This window comes from Seriola aureovittata, chromosome 11 (genome assembly GCF_021018895.1).
Source record: "Seriola aureovittata isolate HTS-2021-v1 ecotype China chromosome 11, ASM2101889v1, whole genome shotgun sequence".
NCBI classification, from domain to species: domain Eukaryota; kingdom Metazoa; phylum Chordata; class Actinopteri; order Carangiformes; family Carangidae; genus Seriola; species Seriola aureovittata.
In genome coordinates this window covers 24,493,287-24,516,373 of record NC_079374.1, presented here as the reverse complement: position 1 = coordinate 24,516,373, position 23,087 = coordinate 24,493,287, and the positions used below count along the sequence as shown (strand labels likewise).

General features: G+C 40.9%; 1 protein-coding gene across 3 annotated transcripts; it reads right to left on the bottom strand.

Annotated features, from left to right (window-relative positions):
• Positions 1-1,387: 1,387 nt before the first annotated feature.
• LOC130178015 (solute carrier family 35 member F5-like) lies at positions 1,388-22,344 on the bottom strand. 3 transcript variants are annotated; one of them, XM_056390085.1, is made up of 17 exons: positions 22,196-22,344; positions 21,723-21,940; positions 21,465-21,570; positions 20,542-20,683; positions 19,281-19,430; positions 18,202-18,264; positions 17,946-18,027; positions 17,012-17,205; positions 14,395-14,476; positions 14,151-14,238; positions 12,390-12,454; positions 12,176-12,280; positions 9,097-9,256; positions 8,817-8,907; positions 7,887-8,041; positions 5,496-5,596; positions 1,388-3,295 (listed from the first exon to the last, which is right to left on the bottom strand). In XM_056390085.1, exons 4-16 carry the CDS (start codon positions 20,674-20,676, stop codon positions 5,515-5,517), a joined length of 1,452 nt encoding a protein of 483 aa, XP_056246060.1. In that variant the 5' UTR covers positions 20,677-20,683; positions 21,465-21,570; positions 21,723-21,940; positions 22,196-22,344; the 3' UTR covers positions 1,388-3,295; positions 5,496-5,514. The 3 variants fall into 3 exon arrangements, with proteins under 3 accessions (XP_056246060.1, XP_056246059.1, XP_056246062.1); XM_056390084.1 differs by lacking the exon at positions 21,723-21,940; XM_056390087.1 differs by lacking the exon at positions 21,723-21,940 and having other exon boundaries at positions 17,012-17,202.
• Between the last annotated feature and the right edge of the window lie 743 nt (positions 22,345-23,087).

Here is a 23,087-nt window from a genome sequence, read left to right as displayed (position 1 = left end):
TCACGCACTGGAGTGTTAAGGACGACTTAGCCTACGTGAAGCTAGTCATCATATTTCTAGTCATAAAAAAAAGCAAAGGAGATGAAAGAATGTGAAGGAAAACGCTTATTCACTTGAGTCTCCACTTGACACTGATGAGATTATAAGGGACACTCTGCTCGACATGCCTCAGGGAAAATATACTCTCTACTCTGTAAGACATAAAATGTCTACTGCTTTGTCTAACAGCAGGTTAGTATGGATGTCCAACTTCCATGATGCATATGGTTGCAAGGCATGCTCTGTTTGCAGACATGCAGAAGCACAACTGCTGTTGAGCAGTGTAGATGTACAGTATTTGGCCTCTTTTCTAAATTTAAAGGTATGTGAAAGATATTTTAGGCAGACTCAGTAATGTTTTCATACATAATGAAAGAGAATATTTTGTGCATCAAAATAAATCTCTAAATGAAATACAGGAGCGTTTTTTGTGTCTTTTGTGTCAGCTTTAAGCTGTAGCAGTGCTTTGAGCTAAATGCTAACATCAGCATACTGACATCTTATACAGCATTTTTGCTGATACTCGCTGATAATTCATAATGTTCAGCACCTTCAGCATCTTAGAATAGCATGGTAACACACTCACGTTGGCCAATTATCACTTGTAGCTGACTTTATGTACATAATTCACCATAGTTGGTTGCCTGCTGTGCTGTACGTTCTCCACACGCAGTTACTCTGTGTGCCTCTCTGCGCCGGGTCTGTCACATGGTGTCTTTAAGAAAGAAGGTTTCCAGGGTGAATAAGAATAAGACGAACACATTCATGCCGGAAAAGAAAGAACTTGTCTATCACTATTTTCTTGCAATTTGTAAATAAAGTGGAGCTGACACTGATGAGAATTTCATTACTTTTGTTTTGCAGGTAATTTAGTCATTAACCAAAGTATTGGACTCAGTAAAGGTTTTACCTAATGATGGTGTGAGGTGATCAAGTTCAGAACTTTTGGTCTAGTAGATGTTCAGATCTTTCACTGGATAAATAAAAAGTCTGAGCGGTTTGTGGCACCAGACAGAGTATACAGGTTTCATCCTCTGGGAATCATGAATGTCTGGATAATATTTTGTGGCAATTCTTACAATATGTGAACAAGTATTTCAGTCTGCACCAAGTATGTGAGGTCACTGAGACAACGTATTCACAAGAATGGGACAGACAACATCCGGAGCCCAAGGCATAAAGATGGAGTGGGCTGTACCACAGCAACACCTCCATACAACGCAGCTCCATCATGGTCTAATGTTGTGTTCAGGACCGCATGGTCAGGAGATGATAGCAACATGGAAGAAAAAATGCTGTTGTTGTGTCACGTCTCCTCATGTAGAAATACGTAATTTAGAGCAGAGACTTAAAACAATATGTTTTAATAGTGCAGTGTAAGTATGAAAAGTCTTGCAAAACAACAGGATTATTCAAGAGCTTCGGCTGATAAAAGGGACGCTGCTATCACAGCCTCTCTCTGGGCCTTCATTTACATCTTATAACATCTTCATTAATGACACTTAAAAGACAAAGAAATTGCTCAGATAATAAAAACAAGACAAAGAACCTGAGAAAGAAATTAAAATAACATGATTCCACAAGCACCACTGATAAAAGATGAAGAAATAACTTTCTATGCAGCCAACATTAGAAATATCACGACCTGTAAAAAAAAAAAAAAAAAACCTTTCACACGTGCAGTCATGACAGAGGGTGGCAAAAATACAGGAAGTGCTACAGTGAAAATGAATGAATCCAGCTTCCATCTGTCACTTACAACTGCTCGACCCATTAATTGACCCTCGCCAGCTGCTTATTTCCTCCTCCACTTGATACGTCCAGTCAATGACGAGTGCTATAAAAACACTCCATAAAGATGTGCACACGTCTGGCATTTAACGGGATGAGTGGACCAGCATTTACATCTCACCTTCAACTGCAATGTACACACCCTCGGTTACATGGCACACACTGAGGCTGCTAAAAGAAACGCTTCGTCTTATCACATGAAATCACAAGCAGTGAATTAACGGACCACGTACAACAGTCCGACCGCCGTGATATAATCTCCGTTGCAACTGTGATGCAAACTCTTCCTCCGGCAGTAATCATTTAAATAATACATCAAATATAAACTGATACGTCATCTCAGAAGATAAATCTGTAGTGTCTGTCTGAGGTTCACAAACAAACATCAATACTCTGCTAATGTTTCACTGTGTACAGTATTTACACCCATCGGAGAGGGAAGCTGCTCGTTCAAGCAGACGACCGTTATTGCAGCGAGACATTTTTTTTTTTTTTTTTTTTGTAGCTTATAGCAAAAGTTTGTGTCTCTGTCACAGTTTGTCTTCAGGTATCCAGCACTGTCAGGGGAACGAGGGCAAACGAGAAGGTTGTTGGTCTGTAGGATGTAGTGTGGCTTCAATTTTCTTCTTCCAGCATCAGACTAATAAAAGTTTTCCTCAACAGAAGAAAACAAAAACAAGACATAGAGATTTTCTTTTGCAAAAGATGCTCTCATGACAGTGTTAATATCACCTGAAGGTCTGGAGGAAGTGGAAGGTATCATGCAACGCATTTAGAGGTCGCTCTGAAGTGTTCTGTCATTACCCGGGCTGCTGATGCTGGGTAACATGAATTCATCACTGTACTGCATTTCTAATTCTATCTGATCATTGGCCATATACACTGATTAATCATATCGCTGATTTGAGAAGCAGGAATCTCAGATAGCAACTAGAAATCCATGACAGTGAAGCTGCCTCTCCAAAAAAAGAGAGAGCGCTGCAGTTCAGGATATAATTCAAGGAGGTGCTTCCCCGTTATGCTGCCTTGGTGATACTAACACCATCAGAAAAGACTAGGTTGGCTCTGTAAGTGTGCAAATGGCCATATATGAAATAGCCAGTACAAATCATCATCCTTCATAAAATAGTGATGGGAACTCTTTTCCACTGATTGAGATTTTCAAAAGACACACATTCAGCCACTCCACCTCTGTTAGTGTTATGTTCAAGTCCAACATGTACCGTTTCATTTGGTCACATGACACCATAGTAATTACTGATAATGTAAAAAAAAAAAAAAAAAAAGTGACGTGAGTACCTCAGTCTGTGACGACTGACATGTGAAAACAAAAATGAGCTTGTAGAAATGGCTGGGTCATCTCAAAACTGTAGAAAATAAATAGTTATAATAGGAGGCACTGGGGTAGTTCAATGTCTCTGAAAGCTTCCAGAATGTCCCGCTCAGCAAGATCCACAATCGCCACCTGGGGAGATAAAGAAAAAAAAATATTACTAATGAATCAGCATTTAAAACTCCATGTTTATATATAAATAATATTATATGAGAAACACTAAAAAGAATATTTTAGATTATGGTGATTATAGGGGCCTTGGAGTCATGACTTCAGTAGTACTGGCTACAGCTCCGTCAGTTCTCTGGATTCAACTTCTTGCCGCTTTTTTCTTTTTATATAATTAGAAATTGGACAAAACCGGAAACCTTTGAAAGGTCACATTCAGCTCTGCCAGCCTTGGATGAAAGTTGTTTTTATTATATAGTTACAATAGTAAAAGTAACAATTAACTGAAACAATAATCAAAAGGTTAATCCATAATGAAATAATCATCAGTCGCATTATATTAGAAATATTATACTTATTTCTATGAAAATGGACACACAGACACATACACTTGCTCCTGCAGCCGATGTTATGTAGTGGCCTTATGCTATAACCACTATAGGATCTCTGGAGCTCAGCCAGAGTGACCATCAGGTTCTTGGATTGCTGAGCTCTAGGAAGAGTCCAGGTTGTTCCAACTTTCTTCCATTTAAGAATTACAGAGGCCACTCTGGTCTTGGTGCAGCAGATTTTTCTTTTTTGCTGGAAAAAGTTTTTGTTTTGTTTCAGGGTCTGAATACTTCAGATATTTCAGGTTGCAAAATTTCTAAAATTCTGTTTTTGCAATACCCCATGATTATGGGGTATTGAGTGTAGATTGATGAGGGAAACCATGAATTACAATGATTTTAAGGGTCTGAACACTTTCCGGAAGCTCCTTATAAACCCAGCAGGCTTAAGTCTGCTCTAAATTGCACTGTTTTCATTCCCCACTGACGCCTCTATTAGAAACCACATGCTGAGTTCAAAATCTCTCTTTCGGACCCGCTGGCAATTACTTTGCAGGTTTAGGAAGCAGAAGAGAAAAGTTTGAGGAAACCTGTGAACAGTGAAGAGACAGCAGCTTCACTGACTTTGTAGAGTGGGTGGTCAATCTCTGATCTAAAATATTTATGCGATGATCATCCTGTCCAGCTCGTCCTCTGTCCCTCTTACGCAACACGTCAAAAACACAGAGCGTCAGACAAATGCTTGTCAGATGTTCAGTGCAACTAACTAAAGGAAAGCAGAAACTCTGAGCTTCATCAACTGTTGCAAAATCCTAATTTTTTGAGACTTAAAGCTGATGTGTTTAATATATTGTTTAACAAGGTTTTCCCCCCAAAAAAGTGAAAAAAAAATGGGTCTGAAGCTCATGTCTTCTTCCTTCCTGATTAAGAAATGTGGCTCAGGCCTTTTGCCCCGCCCACCACCTGCTCCCTCCAGGTGGACAGGTGAAAGAGCAGAGAGCATCAAGATGGTTAGAGGAGGAAACATCAGAGAGACTCAGCCACATGTTTGAGCCTCAGTCAGACCCAGACTCAGATGAGGAGTCTGTTGAGACCAGAACCAGAGACTAGCAGACGGATCAGAGCGTAGTTACCTTTTTTTATTTGTTTATGTTGTTTGTAAGCTTCCACCTTGAACTGCAGTGAGCAGTTCAAGGTGGAAACACTCAGTCATGGTGTTGATGATTATTTCACTCATCATATGTCTTGTGTTGTGTAAAAACATCATATGGACATTAACAAGGTAACATACTTGCTTTTCATCACAGGGGTCTTTAAATCTTTCAAACATTTTATCTTTAAAGCTGCACTACTTGATTTTTTTGTCCAAATAGTGTTTTTTATATAATACAAGGCAAAATAAGCAGTCAACATTTTGTTGCACAACTGACTGAGGTTCAAACATGTGGCTGAGTCTCTCTGATGTTTGCTCCTCTAACCATCTTGATGCTCTCTGCTCTTTCACCTGTCCACCTGGAGGGAGCAGGTGGTGGGCGGGGCACAAGGCCTGATCAACATTTCTCAATCAGGGAGTAAGAGGAGATGTTTTTAATTTTTTTTTCACTTTTTATGTATGAAAACCAAGTTAAACAAAATATTAATCATTGCATTTTTACAGTGTTTAAAAATAAAAATATTTAAGCCTTAACTTTCCAAATATTTTTCAGCTTTTTTCCATGGGTAGGAATTTCCATACTGATTTATATGTCTTCACATTCACACACACAGTAACACATACATGACAAACACCCGTCCAATCATCACCACACAAATCAAGGCGAAGAGGGCTGACTTACTTTGTGTTTTACTGCTGGATCACGAACAGAAGCTTCCTTCGCTGTGGGAGACTGTGTGTAGAGGAATAAGGCTTTCACACTGCTCGCTGTCTTCCGGCAGTCTGTAGGCAGAGGGAGCAGCGTGTCAGTCATCATCACAGTCATCCTCTTTGACAACCATCATTATCATAATAATCCCTCACCAAATGGGAACAAGCGTTCACAGGAGAATAGATAGCATGACTGCTGCGGAGAGGTTAGTCAGTCGAGCATGTACGTCTGATTACAGACTTAACTTAGCGAGGCTGTGAGCGACGAATGGAGTCTATTGTCCTTGTGAGAATGTCAGAGAAGAAAAGACTAAGTGTGTGTCACAGTTATGGTCAATTAATTTTTAATAGGTCACACACCACAATACAATGAAACAGCAACTCACTTTCTAATTTAAACTTTAAAAGCTTCAACTTTTTAAAAAACTGGGGTGAAAATAATTTCATTTATAATGTTCACACTGTGTCAAAAACTCACTTCCTGCACAGACTTGAGGTGTGTTTGTGTGTGTGTGTGTGTGTGTGTGTGTTGTGTGTGTGTGTGTGTGTGTGTGTGTGTGTCTGCAGTTGCGTCATAAACGCCATAGAAACCACATCTGACACCACTGAGTCCACTGGAAAATGACGGTACACAAATAATGGCTCAATGTGACTAATAACCTGTCTGGAAAAAGACAGACACCTGGAAATGAATGTTGTGTGATTATGATAATGTGATTAGTCCAATAAGATAAATTTGCCTCCAAGTGAGACTTGTTTTGTCCCTGAAGCAAAGTGGTTGTTTTTGTACCAGTGGTCATTAGTGCCTTAGGTGAGTTAAGTCAAGTTCATCTTAATATCAGGGTTCCCACACCTTCTTAAACGTCAAATTCAAGGACCCAACACCACATAGTTTGAGACACAGAGCAAGATTAACTAGTTACAACACTAAGAGTTTTACAATGAGAATTAGCGGGCTATACAGAAGCTCACAGGCAGCAATAAAAAAACAGCGAGAAGCTTGAATGTGGGGACACTTTTCAGTTGTGCTGTGTTATAGTGATGGTCTCTTGCACCCATGCTGACAGCAGCATTCAGCCCATTTACTAATGTTAAGTTAAAAAAAATTTTAATTAGAAATGTAATTAAAAAAAAAAAGGATTTATAATTTTTGCACAGAACATAGAAATTCAAGCACTTTCAATCACCCATGTCTAATTATGTCCATTTTCAGATTCTATTTTTACAAACTTTCAAGGATATCAAGGACCTGTGGCAGCCCTGTGATATAATTTTAGGCCATTAATAACCAGGCACATTATGAAAAGGAGCTTGCCAGATTAATCACCTTGTAATGAAGCTGTAACCAAGGACTGAAGCCCTCTTCTGGTGGTGTGTTGGTGTATTCAAACATGCAGAATGCTGCTTCCTCAATGCAGGAAATCTAAATGTTGATTTGGGATAATCCATTTCCAACACATGATCTAAACACACACACTGCTGAACTCACTGCTGTTGGCCTGAGGAGGCTGTAGACGGTTGGATCAAACATTAAGTCCATTTTTTGACATGACTGAAATAAAAGGGCTTAACTGTGATGTCACTGTGAAATCACCCCAGATGTCCACTGGCTGCAGCTGCTCTCAGCTCCAGAAGCAGAGCATCAAGCAGTCTGTTCCTCAGCAGCCAAGATTGTTTCCAGGTGTTAAAAGCAAACTGAACACACTGTTTCGTAGGTCAATCTAATGTAGTGACAGATGTTTTATGGCTGTACTTTTCCTTTTGTTATTGTTGTTGTTATTGTTGTTGTTGTTGTTGCTGCTGCGGTTATTTTTATTAAGATGCTTCTACACTTATGTGTGTGTGCATACAGGAACAAGAGTGTATTAGAGCACACAACCACATGAGGTTGAGTTTCACAACCGAAGCACTGCTGCCGGGAACTGAACTGATGCTTTCATGTTCGCTTATTTTTTCCGTCCCCTCAGCCAGAAACACTTCATCACTTAAATTGTCTATTAAAAAAATCAAACTATCAACTTACAAATTTCATTGAATCAACCAAATGTCAGAGGTTTCAGAAAAGTCCCTGCTCGCAATAGTATATTACCATGTGATAATAATGTAACATTGCCAAAAAAGAACCAGTGTTGTCTCTCATGCATTACCTGTCCCAGTCTCTGCAAACTGTGTCTCATAGTACCTACAAATGTACTGGAACAAATGGCTGCTTGGACATGGTCAGAGGTAATCTATATGTAATCTATATGTCATTTGTATGCATGTTAGTTAGCGCACTGATAGATGTGGTCAGTGCGTTCAGTTGCTTAGCTTCCACAGGATATTATGTCACATGAAAGCCCGGTGGAGAACCAGGACGTACCTCTGGATGCGATGTTTCCTGCAGATGAAGGCGTACACTCTCCTCAGCCCCACCAGGACGGGGTCCCAGTTGTTATAGTGGCATAAGAGCGTGGCGATGAAGAAGGAGAGGAAGACAGGGACTGCCCCGGCAAAAAACAGCCACGAGAAACGTACCTACACACACACACACACACAGAAGAAAGTAACCAGTTATAAGTGGTGTCATTACTGGACTTTAGTTTCTGAGATTAATTTATAACCACATGGTCAAAAAAGTTATTTGACTTGTAACATAAATAAATACTTACATCACAACATTAACTTCAGTAAATAATTTTTGGGTAAAGCAATACGACAAACACAGAACACACACCTCTATGAAGATACATGTATACTCTGTGGTTTTCAGTGCAAAGTATCACCCACCAAATCCCCAAATGTCCTCATTGTTAATATTTTTAAACTCATCTGTGAACTGTGTTGAGTTTAAAGAGAATACGTCACCTTGACAAAATTAGAATTAAAACTACAACAAGACCACTTCTGCCAAAAAATAAATTCGAGGACTAATTTACATCTATTAAGTTGTTGCTTCCATTTAATTAGAGAAAGGGTTGGAAAATAGAGAAATTCACATTAACATCAAAACAGGACAGAAGTGGCTTATATTGACTTGTAAAACAATCAACACTTTAACTTACCGTTAATAGAACATTGAAAACATTGACTTGAAATGTCAATAAATTAAATTCAGTTTTAACCAAATTATTTGTTTCATCTAATCAGCTCGAAGGCTTAAACAAACTAAAATCATCCGAACTTTCCATTTTGCAATCCACTCTGACTCAATGTCCTCAGTCTGGAGTCTCGCCGATGCAAAACAAACATTATCTCGACTCTTACTTCAAACCCTGACTCTCATTGTGAAGTACCCGCTGTGGGTACTTACCTTCTGCATACAAATATCTGCCATAATAGACAGCGGGATGGTGAGGCTCAGTGCCAGAGTACCGATCAGTGATGATGTGAGGAAACAGCCCCTGTGGACAAAAAAGAAATATTTTAAACATAATGTACATGATGCAAGAGAACATTTTATTGACTCTGTTTAATTCCTCAGGGTGGTATCTAGATGGAAGCTCAACAAACAGAATCAAAACGTTTTATAAAGCATTAAATCCTAATGATTTGGAACTGTGACCTGCATAAATTATGGATCATGTGCTCACCAGAGCCAGAGGAACTCCGAGAGAACGGTTCCGATGAGGCCGTTGATGAGGATGTACGTCCACACCAGCTGGCTGGGAAGTTCAAAGGCCTCGAAGCCCGTGTAGTGGAGCAGGAGGAAGCCAGGCCACAGCAGCAGCAGGTTGAACAGACCCACAAACCCTGAGAGACACACAGCGGTTAAACCAAGACAGCTCTAAAGAAAACCACTGTCGGCCAGAGTAGCTTCAGGTTCATGGAATAAAACCTGTTGCGGGGGGGGGGGGGGGGGGGGGGATAATACATGAAGAGGGTGCAGACATTGTTAAGAAATAACTACAACTGGTGCACATTTTAACTAGAGGGTTGTACGTCTCCACCAGCTAGTCAAGGTGCAGTTTACATCCACATCTGTCCAGAGTCATAACATCTGTAGACTGGAGGGAATTATATAAAAGATATTAGTGATTTCCCATCACTTTGTTAAGATCGGTTGCTGTTGTTCTGCTGTATGTCTACTGTACTAGTGTGTAAGTTCATTGAGAGAAATAAAAACCACAGTCAGACTCCATGATGTGTTCACTTGCTTGGTCAATAAAGCTGGTTCTGACAGAGCAAAGGTGCAGCCATGACAGAAGACAATAATTCAAATATGGATGTTGCTGCAAAGAAGCTACCGATTGTAAAACGTGGAGGCCTCAGGCACATGTTCAGCCCGGCAGCACAGAAGATCTGTACAGTCATTACAGTTTCAACGTGGACACCAGTTCAGTCTCCAACCACACGTGAAATATGGGCGTCATCTCCCCCTCTGTCCCTGAGTTACAGTGTTGAATAATGGCCAGAAAAGTGTTTTTGCAGTGAAGTTGACCTTTCACTTTTTGGATGTAAAACTTCATCATTTCATCAGTTAGAATTTAGGAATGTCTTCTGGTTTTACCATCCCTGCACACAAGCAAACACAGTCCTGACAGCTCTGGTCTGTGGTTCCCTCGATGGTGGAACAAAATACACAACGCTATCAGAGCAGAGGCGTCTCTCTCTGTCTCCAAGAATCTGCTGAAGACTTTTCTCTTCAGAGAGCACCTCGGAAGGTGATGTCCCTCATTTGAAAATCCTTTTGAATAAAAGCGTCTCCCAAATAAGTAAATATAAATGCAAATGTAGAATCCCTTTATTGTCATTGCACAACAGTACAATGAAATTTAAATTGCTATTCCTAACATCAAAACAACAGTGAGAGAAAAAACTAGTTAGAAAATGAAATAAAACTAAATCTTGAAAAAGATTCAGACCAGATGTATGTATAGTTAAAGAACTTACAACACAGACACACACACACACACACACACACACACACACATACACACACACACACACAAACACACACACAGACACACAGACAAGCTGCAAGTCTTTGAATGTCTAGAATATTAAACATTATTGACTGAGACCACTTTCATGTGAAAGTGAATGGGTAAGTGGTCTCTGACTTTAGGACCCCACTGTAAGTGTTGCACCGATGCAGATATTGCACTAAAACAGTGAATATTTGCAGAGACGCTGTCCTACATTATACCCACTGGTCAGAGTGAGGGCCCCTGGCAGAGGGAATGGTTATAGATAGGTACAGACTTGGCAGAGTTTAGTTCACAGATGGCCCTCGGTTAAAACTTCCTGAGTCTGGAGGTGTGGTGGGATTTTATGGCCCTGTAGTGCTTGCCAGAGGGCAGCGGGGCAGGTGATGTCCGGGGTGGGATGAGCCTTTGAGGATGTTGATTGCTCTGCGAAAGGGAATAGAGTTGGGAACCATTTCCATGCTGTCCCCCGTTGATAAGGAGAGGCGTTATATTCTCCTTTATTTCTGCTGAAGTCAATTATTAGTTGGTTCTGTTTGTTTTGCCGGTTTTTAGTGCCAGGTTATTCTCAGAGCACCTGCCTCCCTGATGTCCCAGATGGTCACAGATTCTGCGGCCCCCCTGGCTGGCCTCGATGCTCACTGGCACTGTACCCGTGCAACCTGAAGGGTCTAGCGCCCGAGGACAATGAGCTGGAGACAGTTGGCACCAGGTTCTGCCACTCGTGCATCGGACCTGGACACTGAAACACCGTGGATGGTCACCTCAGCGCCATTAGATGATCCTGGGGTTTGCACTGGAACGAAGCTCAAGACTGGGACCTTCTAATCCACCAGCAGATGGGCTGGGAAAGGCCAGGGTCAGCCGGTTTGGTGACCTTCTATTGGGGACTATTGTATTAAAGGCAGAGCTGTAGTCTATGAATAACAACCTTGCATAGGTCCCTTAATGTTCAAGGTGTGTCAGTGTGGTGGCGATGGCACATTCTGTTGACTTATTTGGTCTGTACACAAACTGGAGCTGATGGAGGGTGGGTGAAAGGTGCCTATGATGTGCTTTACGATCAGTCTTTCAAGTACTTTATGACAGTAGGTGTAAGTGTGACTGGTCGTTAAGGCTGTTAATGGCATCCACATCTCACGTCTGATGTTTGCTCTAAAAGTGTGCAGCTATTGGAGGCTGGAGGGGGGAGTCGTATCAACCCCATGTCCCTTTGTGTCAAAACGAGCAAAGAAGCAATTTAGCTCCTCTGCTAGAGAAGTGTTGCCACCGGCAGCAGTGGTGATTTCTGTAGTTGGTGACGTGTTGGATGCCTTGCCATACGCAGTGGAGGGGAGCGTTGGTGAAGTGGTCCTCAATCCTCTGCTTGGACGCCGATTTGGCCTCCTTGGTACCCCCCTCCGGGCTGGATCTGGTAACACTGAACATTTCGCAGTGGCAAGACATGGAGTTTATGTTGCAGACTCTGAGCAGGGTGTGGACCTCCTTTGTCATCCAGGATTTTTTGATTTGGAAAAACCCAGATACACTTTTTCATGTTGTTTGTGATTGTTCTAAATCACATCATCCTTGAATCCAAGTGAACGTTTGTGCCAACTTTGAAGAAACTCCCTGAGGGCGTTCTTGAGATGCCGCGTTAACGCCAATGGCAGGGACGGATGGACGGCCTGAAAACATAATAACTCCAGCCACAGAGCCATAAAAAGTCTGGCCTTAAAAAAAAACATGCTGAGCATTTGCTTACCAAAGAACATGGGAATGTCAAGCTTATCCTCCCGGTCCACTCGTCTCTTGATCATTACTATGTAGACAGCGTAAAGTATCGCCCCCGCCAGCGACCACAGAGAACCTTCATAACAATTTAAAAGTCATCACATTTGGAAGGAGGGTTTCAAACTATATTAATTACACAATAGTGATGTCAAAGAGTGACAGATACTTGCTGTCTCCATGGTTACCTATGACACCCTTCCCATCAGGGTTGTCCATGCTGGAGAAACTCACAAGAGCCACACCTCCCATGCTAAAGAAGGGGAAGAAGAAGAAGACAAATTTTTTAGACGCCAATTATATATTTTTTTAAACACAAAGGAATTTGACCACTGCATTTAACCCATCAATGAGCAGTCAGCAAACACACACACCAGCACCGGGCAGCTGCAGTGCCAGGGGAGCGGTTGTGGGTAGGCATGTCCCGATCCAATTTCAAAGATCGGTATTGGGGCAGATCAAGGCATTTTTTAACTCATCGGTATCGGCTGTATTGAGCACGAACCTAAGCCCAAGAAGCCTTTTCACGTCAGCTGTCACAGGGGTGTTGTAAACGGAGAGAGGACGCGGTGTGGAAATATTTTAAAGTGGAAAGTGAAAGCAGGTCCAACAGTCACTCAAAGACTCAAGGGAATACAGTGAGTTCACTCAGGCAAAAGCTGCAGCGCGGACTCAAGGAACATTAAGAAGGCGAGAGACATTTCCTTGAGACAGCAGGAGGCCAAAAAGATTACAGAGTGGTCATTGAACTCATCACTTTGGATGACCAGCCTATTTTATCAGATAGCTTTTGTCTCACTGAGCCTCTCTGCACACTGGATCAACTCCACTTTTGATTTAAAAATAATATAAAAAAAACATTAAGGAATTAAGGATTCAGGATTTTTTTCTTAATCCATTGCAGATCTTTTCAAGCATATACATTGGATGTATGGATGTATTTGAAGTGTGAACTATGCAAAGTATCCCTGATGGGGGCAAAACTGCTCCAACGTTCACATATTCTACAATATGAAAGTGTCGAATGACATTAACAACATAGTGACTGCTCTTCTTAGGTTACAGGACTGACCTCACTGACACTGGTGACCAATGTGTGACTTATTCACTTTAACTAAAATTAAATAAGACACTATGTACAACAGCTTGGATAAAATAAAAGAAATAATTTAACTCTTTGCTTTAATGGTGAGAGTCAGATGAAGAGATCGAGATCGATCTAACACTCATCAATAGAGCTAACAGGCATATTTCCCAAAATATTGAACTACTCCTTTTTCAACACATTCAGGTCTAAAAGCTATAACATCTGCAAAGGGCATGCGGCAACAAGCCGAGGTGATGTGCTCAATAAATTAAAAGTCTTGTGTTCAAAGTTTAGATTTTGTTCAGAATGTGGCGATAAGAGAAAAGATCAGGACGTCACAAAAACCGTCTGAGTTTATTCACCACGGATCATGAATTCTCTGTCTGAATCTGGCCAGTAGTTGTCAAGATATCTGTCTGAACCCGCCACATGGGGTGAGGAAAGAAATAACTTTTACAGATCCTCTAGATGATTTAAATTAGACTTTTTTTGTCATAAATCAGAGCATATAATCAGAAAAGCTGCTCTGTGTTCACATTGCTTTGCTTCTAACCATTGGCCACCGTGGAAGTGGCAGACTCTGATCAGTATGATGGGTTTAAATATGCAGCTAACACAACAATGATTGTTAGCAGAGTAAATTCATTGTTGGTTTTAGTCTTTTCATGAGATTTGTTGATCATAAAATGATAAAACGTCACCAGACGTGTTCTTTAAGCCCCTGGCTGCTACGATACTACTGGATACAATGAAAACTAGATTTCAACAACTTTAACAAAGCAGATCAACTGAAATCTAAGAGGAAAGTGTGGAGACACAAACAACATAAAACAATACATACACATATTCATTCGGCCCTTACCTCAGAGCCACAGCTAGCAGTTTGGACAAGGTGAAGCGGTCGCTGCTGTTGCTGGGAAATATGGCTGCTAGGATGAGCGTGAACAGGCCTGAAGAGGGAGAGGTGGTAAGGAACAGTGACCAGACCACACCTCTTTAGGTTTCATTAATACACAACTTAACCAACGCTCATTTTCCTTTCCAACCTTTACATTTTACTTATTGCCATGAAATTCAGAGAGAGAGAGAGAGAGAGAGAGAGAGACCTGAAGTGGACGACAGGATGTTGACGATTGCAACCTGCACATCGGACAGCGCCTCCTGGTAGGACAGGTTAGCCAGGAACCACTGGAAGACACACAGAAGCAGAGATGTGACGATGTGTACGAGGAAGGGACGAAATGACAAACACCTTACAACACAACAGGCAAACACCAATTAACTGTTCTTAAGTTTTGATTCAACTCACTGGTCAATCTGTGTTCGCTGTGTGCGCCCATGTTTGTGATGTGATTAAGCGAGCATCTCTCTCTTCCTCTTTCCTGTCATCTATTCACTCTCACTATCAGAATGCTCAGTAATTATAATAACAACTTTTTTTTTTAAAGGCCAAACTGAACCTAAAGTGCATGGTGGCTGGGTAGGGTGTGAGCCTTCAACAGATTCTTGAAGATAGAGAGGGACGCTCCTGCTCTGAGAGCATTCAGTAGCTTGTTCCACCATCAGGGAACCACAGACCAGAACAGTCTGGACTGAGCTTGTCTTGTGTGCAGGGATGGTGATGACAAATGATGTTGCTGGGAGGAACGCAGTGGCTGAGAAGGAGCATAAGGCTGAATGATTGGGTTCAAGTAGGTGGTGCAGTCCCAGAAGTCTCTCTGAAGGCAGCTTAGTGACTGAATTTGATTCAGGAGGCCATGGGTAGCAAGTGTAAGTCGATGAGTAGCGGAGCGACATTTGACCTTTTAGCCTGATTGCAGACCAGACATTCTGCTGCATTCTGGACCATCTGTAAGAGTTTCACTGTGTGTGCAGAGAGGTCCACCAGAAGGGCATTACAGTAGGTGAAGTGAGAGATAACCATGGCCTGGACCAAGATCTGGGTGGCAAGTGAGGTAAAACAGGTAAGGGATGATTTTTCTTATGTACAAAGCAGCAGGGACCGGGAGAGGGATGCAACATGGTCAGAGAAGGAGAGCTGGTCATCAAACATGACACCCAGGTTTATCGCGGCCTTGGTGGGGGTGAGAGAGGAAGAGGTGATTTTGATATTGATAGTTCATCATTTAAAAATGCCACAAGATTAATGACTTGCAAGTTGGCACTCATAAACTGTGACTCTCTGCTCAGTCACATCATTGTTATAAGGCAATGGCACATCTTTTAGAGTACAAGCAAACACACACTTTTTGCTACCTGGCTTGCAAATAACACAAAAAGAATACAAGTGTGTGTTATTAATTATGCTTTATAAAAAGCAACTACAGCAAAGCATAAAAACAAGACACAGGTGAAGCGGTGCTGTAGAACTACAGTAGCTTCACAAAGTTTTCAGTTTGTGCACACTTTATTCTGTTGTAGATTTCAGAGGGCCCTGGCTCAGGTGGTCCCTGGGTTGGCAGTTTGATCCACGGCTTCTTGAACCCAGGAAGTGTCAGGAAGGGCATCCGGAATAAAAACCTCTGTCAGATCAACTATGTGGATGGTTTTCCCCGTATTTAGATCCTTTGCTGTGGCTCCAAACTGTGGTCATGTACATCCTTTTTGCCTGTTTGGCAAACTGAACTGACTGCACATAATTGAGAGGAGCACACATTTGTGTACCTAAGGTTCCACAGTATACACTGCATGTCAGGACAAGAACCAAGCCATGAAGTCCAAGGAACTCTCTGTAGACCATTGTGGTGAGGTACAGATTAGGTATAAAACCATTTGTAAAGCTTTGCGTGTTCCCAGGGCCTCAATAATTGTGAAAAAGAAGAAGTTTGGAACCAGGACTCTTCCTGCAGTTGGCCATCTAGCCACCAGCCAAAAGGGCCTTGGTCAGGGAGCTGACCAAGAACCCAACAGTCACTCTAACAGAGCTTCAGGAGTCCTGTGGAGATAGAGAACCTGCTGGAAGGACCATCTCGGCAGCTCTCCATCAATCAGCCTTTATGATAAGAGAGTGAGTAAAACGCAATGACAGCGACACGAGTTTGCCAAACAGCATTTAAAATTATATCTCTAGCAGCAGCTATGTGTAAGAGACGAGCCTCTCTTCTGATTGATTGACTGTTTACTGAATGATCCAATAAAAATATCACAGATTTCAGGTAAAAACACCAAATCCTCCAAGGTTGGATGGTGGGTCCAGGTAGTCCAGGCTTTGGTCATGGCTGAGAGCAGTGACTGCTTTGTTGTGACATCACAAAGTTCCAGAAGTCCTGACGGCTGGTCTTAAGGCTCAGTGTCTGAATACAGGCTGTGTGCATTTCTCTGTAGATTGAGGCTTTGATACTTTCACAGTATTAATATAGAACCTAGACCTGCTTTATAATCAAACTACACACGGACATCGCCCTTTATACTATATGGGACCTTTAAAAATAAATCTATGTACTCTAACATGTGACTTTTAGCTATGCTTTTCAAAGACACTGTTTATTAGAACAGTATTGGGTATTCAACATTTTCCATACTATAACTTCACAGCACTGAATGTTTATTTCTAAACAAGAGTTTAATGTAAAATATACAAATAGAGTATCTTGATTTCAAAATGTTTTGTCTCGATTTATTTAAAAAAATAAATTCAGTGTTTTTCATTTCTATGAAATATGTCTATAATTTGATACAGCAAAGTAAAATATAAAGTTGGGCTTCCAGCTGATCTCCACTCACCACAAAGCAGAAGAAGAAGCTGATTTTGGCCACATCAGTGATTGTTAGCTTGCCCACTGTGCGGAGCATGGCTTCTTGGTCCTTGGCAGCTGGGTAGGACATGCGGGACAGCTTGGCCTCCAGAGCCTGAGTGGAGGGCAGCTGACGCACCTCCATGATGTTACTGAAACGCACCCGGTGCTTTTTGGAAGCTGCTGGGAGGCAGAAATGGGAGAGAGGAGTGAATTAATGGAGGTTTTATTCAAATGCCCAAACACAGAAAATATAGTGTAATTTTGAGGCTCCATTTGAATTTGCAGCAAGACCTTCATTTTACCATAAATTACACCTAACAGCCTCCTTATCAGCTGCTAATGCGGGACTGGGACGAAAACAACCATTATTTCCAACACAGGTGCCAAACATATGAAGCCTTGTAATTCAAACACACCAGAAACCCTAATAAACTGTCTGAGAACCTCTGCTGTGTGGCTTTGGTCTCTGGAGCCTGTCAGCCAGCTCTAGAAATTGAGGGGCAGCTTTTTCTGAAGAGCATCACTTAATCATCAGGTTTTTCAATTGCTCTGCGAAAAGCAGCTCAGACAGACGACGAAATCCTGCTGTTTGTCATTTTGTTCTTATGATGGTGTGTGAAAGAAGAAGAGAGAGACAAAACATCAGACAGATGTTCCTCATGTTAAATGTAGCATTTCTGTCAGAGTGGCTTTAATCAATGATTCTGCCTATTTTCATGGCTCAGTACTGCCCTCTGTTGTTCACATTGTATCTCTCATTAATGAGACCAAACTGATGAGGTTATCAATCACATGAGTCACGACTTAAACATTTAAACAAATTCATGAGAGCTTAGTAAATTCAGAGCGGGATACAAGACAATAAATGTGCTTCACGCTTCATTTTTATAAAGGAGAAAACATCAACTGTATGTACTCACAAGATTCACAGTCTCCAATTAAACAATTTGAGTGTTCAGCGGGTACGTCCTGGAACTTCACTGGCACATACAGAGGTTCACTCTGAGGGAAAGACAAAGTCAGACATTTATAGATGTTAAATAGTCGTATAAAACAACCCTCATAACTAAGTTTGTCCTGACTCCCTACACTGACAACAGAGCAGGAAATGGTAAACATTTTAAACAGAACACTGCAGGTAGAGTTCATCATTTACTCTGGAAACAAACTACGTACCAAACAGTTGTTCCCAGTGGTGTCAGTGGTGCAGGGTGCAATGTAGGCCTCGGCATCAGCAAACTGCAGAAAGAGGCAATTTAAACTGTCAACAGATCAAAGACATTCTGCTGCACTGACTGAAGAGCCTTTCACACTTTCATCTTATCTAAAAAGGTTAATTGTTTTTCAACCCAGGTCCTTAAAAACATTCACCAGCAGCTTCTAAGTGAGCTTTAACAAAGCTCAGTGGGAAGATTTTTTTTTTCGGCATCAAAAACAATAATGAATCCGTTTTGTGATTAAAAAAAAAAAAAAAGAAACTCAGCCTAGACAGACAGAAAAAAAGCTAGAATCCATGATTTCTAGAAGGTTTTCCACAACTTTCTGCTTCTTCTGCAGATGTAGTTGAGAAAAATAAAGTCAACTAGAGAGCACCTTGTGATAGGATCACACCAGCTGCGATGTTCCACCCCATGAGTCCAAACCAGTACTCATGAGTCGGACCACACTCATCTTCCAATCCAGCCTTTATTTTGAGCTCACCTACACACCTGTAAAGTTTTGTGACTGTATCTGGCAGGTTGTGACAGAATCACTCTGTCCACAGACAGACAGACACCTGCAAAAGTCCTAAAAACCACCTCTGTGGTAGTTCCTGATACAGTAGGTGTCTCCATGACCACATTTTGCCACACAGACACAGACATGGACACAGAAACAGACACGGACACAGACACAAACACGGACACGGACACGGACACAGACACGAACACGGACACGGACACAGACACGAACACGGACACGGACACGGACACGGACACGGACACAGACACGGACACGGACACGGACACGGACACAGAAAAAGACACGGACACAGAAACACACAGGGTCACGGTCACGGTCACAGACACGGTCACGGACACGGACACGGACACACACAGAAGGTGAAAACAATACTAGCCCTGTTATAGCAGCTGGTAATAAAGCTGTCAGAAGACATGGTTTGTGGTTCTGTATCACTGAGGAGGTGATAAGCACCGTCATGAATGCTTGGAGGAAAAAAACATTTAAACATGCTGCCCCCATGTGGTACTTACAAACGCAGAGTGGCGGCATTTCAGAGTGCCAGTGCACTGCTGCCTCCAGGGCCGCCACAGCAGGAAACCCAGCAAATACAGCACAAACATGGAGGTCTTGGTGAACGTGCTGAAGAAGGGTTTGTTGTACTCCTGTCGCTTGAAGATGTACTGCAGGAACAAACAACAGGGGGGAAATGTTAGAACCAGCTAATGTGCACTGGAAAGTCTACACCTTTATGTCTTCAAAGCAGCAGGTTTGGTTTCACATGTCTGTGCTTTTAATTCAAACACATTTCACCTCAGTTTTCCCTCTCAGACTCTCCTGTTGTTTATTTTGCATTTCTAGTTTTTCAAGTTAAAGTTCTTCCCAGCAGCACAGAAGGAGAGTAACAAATGGTATTTACTCAACCTAATGCAACACTTCATACTTTCATTCCACTAAATGTTCAAATGACTCCTTGCTCTTTTTATTCCATTTATCTGATGGCTGTAGTTGCTATTTCTTCTTTGTTTAGTTATTTCTTAATTTTTATGAAAATCATTGTTGACTGTGAGAGGTTATATGTTTGCTGGTTTCCTCCTTGTGTCTTCCGTTGGTAGACCACTTCTGTGCTGCTAACCCAGCTTTCTCTTGTAACAGTGCCACTGGCACAAGAAATGAACTGACTTTTTTTTTTTTTTTTTATTCTTTTAACCTTATTTTATTACTTTTTTTCTTCAGTCACGGTATATGCTGTTTTTAGTGGAATTATTGTTTTTTGAGCTGCATCAAATGTTTTACTGAATGTTTAGATAAACTGTGGGTACTTGTTATTTTTGTTATTATCATTATTAGCAGTTTTACTGTTGTTTGTATTTGTCAATATTTCCTTATGCCCTGTTTTGTGTTTGATTTTAATATCCATTGTTTTGCATTATGATGTTATGTTTACTTGAGTGGACCCCAGCAAGAGTAGTTGCTACCTTGGTAGTGGCTAATGGGGACTTAAATACAGTAAATAAATAAAAAAAATGAATGAACTGGCATATATTTAAATTTAAAACTGTGAAATCGTCTGCAGTTTAAACTATCAAGCAGAATATTATATTTTCTAGTACTAGTACTTGCACATAAACACAATTCTTTATGTAAACATTTTTTTTTCACATTTAATGGAGTTGCAGCATTAACATTAACTAATTAAGGATACTCTTCATCCAGCACTTGTTGGGGGAGAGGATGAAGAAGTTGTATCACAGCAGGTGTGTAAAACTGACTGACTGTGACATAAGTCCTTACTGAGGTTAGCTCAGAGGAGGCTACCCAGATGACATCCACCAGCAGGAGTATCACCACCCCCAGCGCCATCCGCCTGCGCTGGGCTGCAGAGCTACCCTGAGAGCTCATTCGATTCATGATGAATGCCCATTCCATCTGGACACTGATAAGAGAGGCAAAACACAAACATATTCAAGTTACTGAAATTCAGGAGGTAGCTCACAGCTGCACCCAACATTTAAAAATCATTAATTAATCGATGACCTTTCTTTGAAAGAGACATACTGACAGCTCAATCATAGATTCTAACAAGGGAGCACAACAATGTTCCAGTTAGTAAGATATTAGGGCTGAACGATATGTAAAAAATAAATCATATTGCAATTATTTTGGCAGATATTGCAACATGACTCACAATTTCAGTTGGAGTGGTGAAAAAAATATTAAAATGATGATGATGTTACTTTTGTATCAAACAATCATGTTCATTTAAGTCTGGAGAATGTGATTTATAGGTCATCTCTGTAGCACCACAGTGATTCATTTCTGGTCTGTTGTGACACATTTTACCTTTATCAAAGAAGTTTCAGCTCTTGCAATGTGGATACTGCACTTGCCCATATTGTCATTTCATTAATAGCCTTATAAAATGTGTCTCATACTGTACTCAAAATGCAAAAATCATGAAAATATTGTGCATGCCTGCAGCCCTGTTTGAATGACATTTTCAAAGACTCTTGAAGCATGTAGAACTGAAAACACAAAAGCCATTGTCACCCCGAAATCTGCCAAGCTCTTCAAGAAGCAATATTTCCTACAGGTAGAAAAACCCTGAAGGCATTAAGTATGTTAAAGGTAAGAGACAATAAAAGAGTAAAGACAGGGTATAGCTAAAATACCATATCAGAGCTGGAGGAAACTTTTAGTTACATTGCAGTACCCACCTGTTTACCAACAAACTTCTGTCTGAAATGTTATGTCTGTGGTCTCTCCAGCTGCCAGCTCACAGTCAGTCAGAACCAAACAGGGGAATTCAAAATTAACAAAAACCTGCCACAAAAACAAAAGCAAAAGACAGCTGTGTTGTACTGTTGTATAATGTCTCTAATGTCACAACAAACAGCAGTGGACATATTACCACTATAACAAGACATGACCACTGAAGACTTACTGATGAAAAATATGTTGACACCTCGATTTACCTGTGTGTTGAAGTGTGGCAGTGGGCTACGTGCCAGTTAGCTACATTTCAGCTGGAGGCACTGCAGAGCTAAAATTGTAGAAAAGAGCTTTTGCTGTAGCTGCAAATTCCAAGAGTTAGCTTTTATCTTTCCATCTGTACAGGTGCAGCTAGCTGTTGTCTGTGAAGCCCATTCAAGTTTTCTTAGTCAGATGAGCCACCTTCTTCAATCCCTGAAAGCTAGCGACACAGTTTGTAAGCTAGCTATTAAACACAGCCTGGAGGTCAGTACGTAATGCTGTAGGTTATATTTCAGTGAAACGTTAGCTGTAATTCATTGACAAGAGCTGGTTCAGGTCCACCTATTGGTCTAGTTAACGCTAGCAGGTAGCGTCGCTGTGCTACGTTTACTTGTTTACGGATAACTCACGAGCTAAGCGCTAACAAGCCTTCTAGATTAAACGATCAAATACTTCATTAAAATAGTCTTTTTACCTGAATGCCAGAAGGGGTCATTTAGTTCTCGCTATTATCCACTTGTCTTTTCATGCTCTGTGGAAGTATCAACAAAATCAATCCGTTTTTACGATAAAATTATTGACAGCCCAGTGGTTGTAAACATTAGCACATCCTGCCCTCTTCATTGTCAGGTGACATCATTTATGGTGTGCAGAGACTTCTGGGATATGAGGTCTTAAAGTAGCGAATGTTGTCATTCACGTCTTCAAACATTTTAAAAGTTGTTTAATTCTGTCAATTTAAACACTAAGTTTTGCACTTAGACCGTTAGAACAATTTAATACCTATAACTGTATGAGTTTTTAAAAAAAAAACATATTTCATACATACACACTTAAACGAATGATCTTTTTTTGTGTTAGTGTTAATATGTGGAATTTTATTATAGATTATGTAGAGTATAACTATAACAAAGAGAGTAATTTGGAGTTACAAGCAGCACAAACAACATGGCTGTACTGACTTAAACATAAATACAAAGGACAACATAATTCCCCACAAAATCAGTATTGAGAATGATGAGATTTGTATTCATGTTTGAACATCCGTTTATAGACAGCTGCCAGCTTGAAATACAACTTCAGCTATTTAGAAAGGGATCACTGGATTCTAATATTCATTGTAGAAGGAGTCCACCTTCTGGGACCGGGGCTCTGATCCTTGTGCTGTATATTCAGGTAATTGCCATAACTGACATAAAATAAGTAAAATATTTTTTCCACACATCACAAAAATCACAGTAATAGTAAATATTCGTTTTAATCTTTTCACAATTTAATGAAACCAACTTTTATTGTTAATACAATATTTGTCTGCCTATTTTCAATTCACGTAATCAAAAATAGATGACCTGAAAATATAATTGAAA